Below are 3,097 nucleotides of genomic sequence, written 5' to 3'. Positions count from 1 at the left end.
TTTTTTTTTCCCAAAAACTTTGTCTTCAAAATAAGGATGTGTCTTATATTCCGAAAAATACGGTATATATAAAACGGTTCCATCTAATGTCTATTCCTGCAAATATCAATTACATTTCCAAGAGGTTTACTTTTTCATTTCATCAGAGAAAAATTGTGACATTATTTAACAACAGGAGTTTCTAAACCCTGCTGTTATATGTGAAGAGCCCAGATACTCAAAAAGCTTACATATTACTGAAGGCATCTTTGATTGTCAACTGTTCTTTCTTGCTGGCCGAATAACCTACAGAGAACAAAAGAAATCCACACAAACAGAATTTTAATTTATACAGACGATATAAAACACTAAAAACAAATAAATTATGGTAAATTCATAAAGACAAGACACAATTTACTATCTAAAACAGTGCTCTATCCTAACTTTTTCACCCAGACTACTAGCCTAAAAGATATAGGCTTCAGAATCATAAATTAAGTGGCCATCATCAGAAAAATACTTTAAAGTATGCTTGTTTTAACTTTCTTGTTTTCTATTAAAATTCAGTTCAGTATAACACAACAAAACTGATCAAATTGTCCAAGAATGATTTTCAGAATTTATTTCTTATAAATGTATTCAGATTATAAAGCAAAACCTGTATTTGTCTCCCAAGGTTCACCTAAAGAAGTGGTAAAGTATTTAATATTCTCAACTACTTCCATCAATACAGACTTTCTTTTGAAAGTTTATGAACAACTTTACAATTTCTAAACTTCTGTGATAAGCAACAATATATATAAAAAAAAAAACTCACTTGATGTTGTATTATCTCCTTGATTATCTAAATTTTCAGCTTCTTTCTCAGATTGAACTTCTTCGCTTTCACTACTTCTAGCAACATTCTCATCTTTATCCATATTGTCTTCATTACTTCCAGCAGCATTTTCATAGTCTGACTCCAATGTCTCATGCATATTTTTAAGACCATCTGATTTTTCACTTTGTTCACTATCTTCAATCACATTCTTTTCATTTACGAGATTAACTCCTTCAACAGCTTTCTCTATGATACAGGCAACTAAGTCTTTTACTTCATTTGCATATTGTTCCTAAGTAATGATATATAGTACATAAATCATAATCATGTTTTTTTTACATTTAAAAATCAACCAGTGTATTTTCCTATAAATATAATGATAATTCTGCTACTACAAATACAAAGCTACCATTCTTTGCACTACTGTACAGACTTTTTTATATTTCTCATATCCTGGTTGTGTGAGAAGAAATAAATTGTGCTATCTAAAGAAGTTAAAAGGCAAGGGCAGCTCAGCCTTAATCATGTAGCTGCTCCCTCCCTCCATTCTATGGGCTTTATATTTTTGTAATATCCAATACATATCTTTATATCAAAATTACTTCAAGTAAATTACAAATTCATTAATCTTCAAGTGCCACTCACTGAACAGTATGGTATTTTAAAACAAATATTACATGCGGTGAAAGTCGAAAACTAGCCTCTCCCAATCTCATATAAACACTTGTTACAACTCTAAGACACAACCAACACTAAAAACACTTCATAACAGCATGAACACAATGCATTAAAATGTGTAAAATTTAGTCAAGACTGATAAGAATTCAGGACTAATCTTCAACATGTAGATCATAATTAAAATAACTCACCTCAGTAATCAGTTTTTGCTTGAACCTGCTTTCAGTAATTTTTACTTGATCCTTCGTACTTTGAGGAAGTAAGTCACTGCAAACATGGCACACCTCCTTCCAATAACCCTGCAGTTTTAAAAAATATATTTAGCATGTCTACTTATGCATTTGTATAAAGATCCCAATATACCAAAACACCAGCATTAGACATAATCTCTATAACACCCCTATTGAGTACATCCAACCCTGGTACTTAGTTGACCCTACCACAACAAGACCAGCTAATTGACTGGGGGAGCCACCCCAATGCCACCCATTTACAGGAATTCAAGGCCAAAGTGATATGTTGAAGTGCCACCAGGATCCTCTTCTTCCCTTCACAGGATGCCACGCACAGCAAACACATGGGTGGATGTTCAGATCCTACAGGAGGTAAACTGAAGATACAGAACCATATACAGGAATCCACCTCAAAGGGAGGCAAATAAAAACCGATTGCTTCCACAAAATGCAGAACAGCTATTGTTCTTACATCACAGTTTCAAACTTCTTAACTTTAGGTACCAAACAGGAATATCTGAATGAGAAATCCTCATGAAAAAAATTAACATCAGAGTAAGTTTAACCTGATACACTAATATGAATGTAGTTTTAGAATAATGCAAAACAAACATACCTAGGCTTAGGGTGGGTTCTGAGAAATAAATGGAAGTATATTAAAAGCAGGTAAGGAAATAAGAGAGGCACTTACACATTACAGATGGTAAGTAACCTACAGAATGATGGCTGAATGGAGGAGATATACTGAGGCAGATGAATCTACCAGATGGTAGAAATACTGGGAGACAAAGGTGTTGGGCATAGTCTAAATTTTTGCCTAGAGGACCTCATCCAAAGGTCATCGAAAGTGTGAGGCCAGAGAGTGAGTCAAGTGGCGAATTTGATATAAGATTTGATACATGTTAGTATATCCATCCAGAGTGGAATAAATGATCCAGATGAGTGACACATTTGTCCAGTAAGCATGAAGGACAAAAAATCTCTGGAAGATGAAGGCCAAGAAACACCTCCCTATTCAAACTGGACACAAAAGGCTGTATGATCTCCCTCTCAAGCTGCCTAAATCTTAGAAAGAAGATAGCATTCAGGGAATAAGATCAAAGGAGATCTGTGAAACAAAATACAGAAGGCATCCAAGGTCACCCAATAGCCCGTGATAATAGAAATCAACAATCCTTAAACAACCCAGTAAAGAATGTCAAAAGGAGAGCAACAGTAGGACAGCATGGTGGTATAGAATGGCAAAAAGATCACTGATAAAAAACACACCACTTTCATTGACAGACAGAGAGTATAAGGGTGACACGAGTGGGATAATAGAAGGGCTCACAGTCATAAAAACCTGACTGGAAAGCAAAGGAACAGACAAATTGTATGTGTGAAGAAG

The 3,097-nt window shown here is 34.6% G+C and overlaps 1 protein-coding gene across 1 annotated transcript in view; it reads right to left on the bottom strand.

Annotated features, from left to right (window-relative positions):
* The window catches only part of LOC106464945 (DNA (cytosine-5)-methyltransferase 1-like), a 100,778-nt gene that overhangs the window by 89,308 nt on the left and 8,373 nt on the right, over positions 1–3,097 (bottom strand). Inside the window, 3 exon segments of the mRNA XM_022392761.1 lie at positions 231–285; positions 797–1,091; positions 1,669–1,776. Of these exon segments, the coding sequence (XP_022248469.1) occupies positions 231–285; positions 797–1,091; positions 1,669–1,776 (458 nt within the window).

This window comes from Limulus polyphemus, unplaced genomic scaffold, assembly GCF_000517525.1.
Source record: "Limulus polyphemus unplaced genomic scaffold, Limulus_polyphemus-2.1.2 Scaffold1791, whole genome shotgun sequence".
Classification (NCBI taxonomy): domain Eukaryota; kingdom Metazoa; phylum Arthropoda; class Merostomata; order Xiphosura; family Limulidae; genus Limulus; species Limulus polyphemus.
The sequence above is the reverse complement of the archived record's forward strand: the minus strand, read 5'-3'. Positions and strand labels throughout refer to the sequence as shown.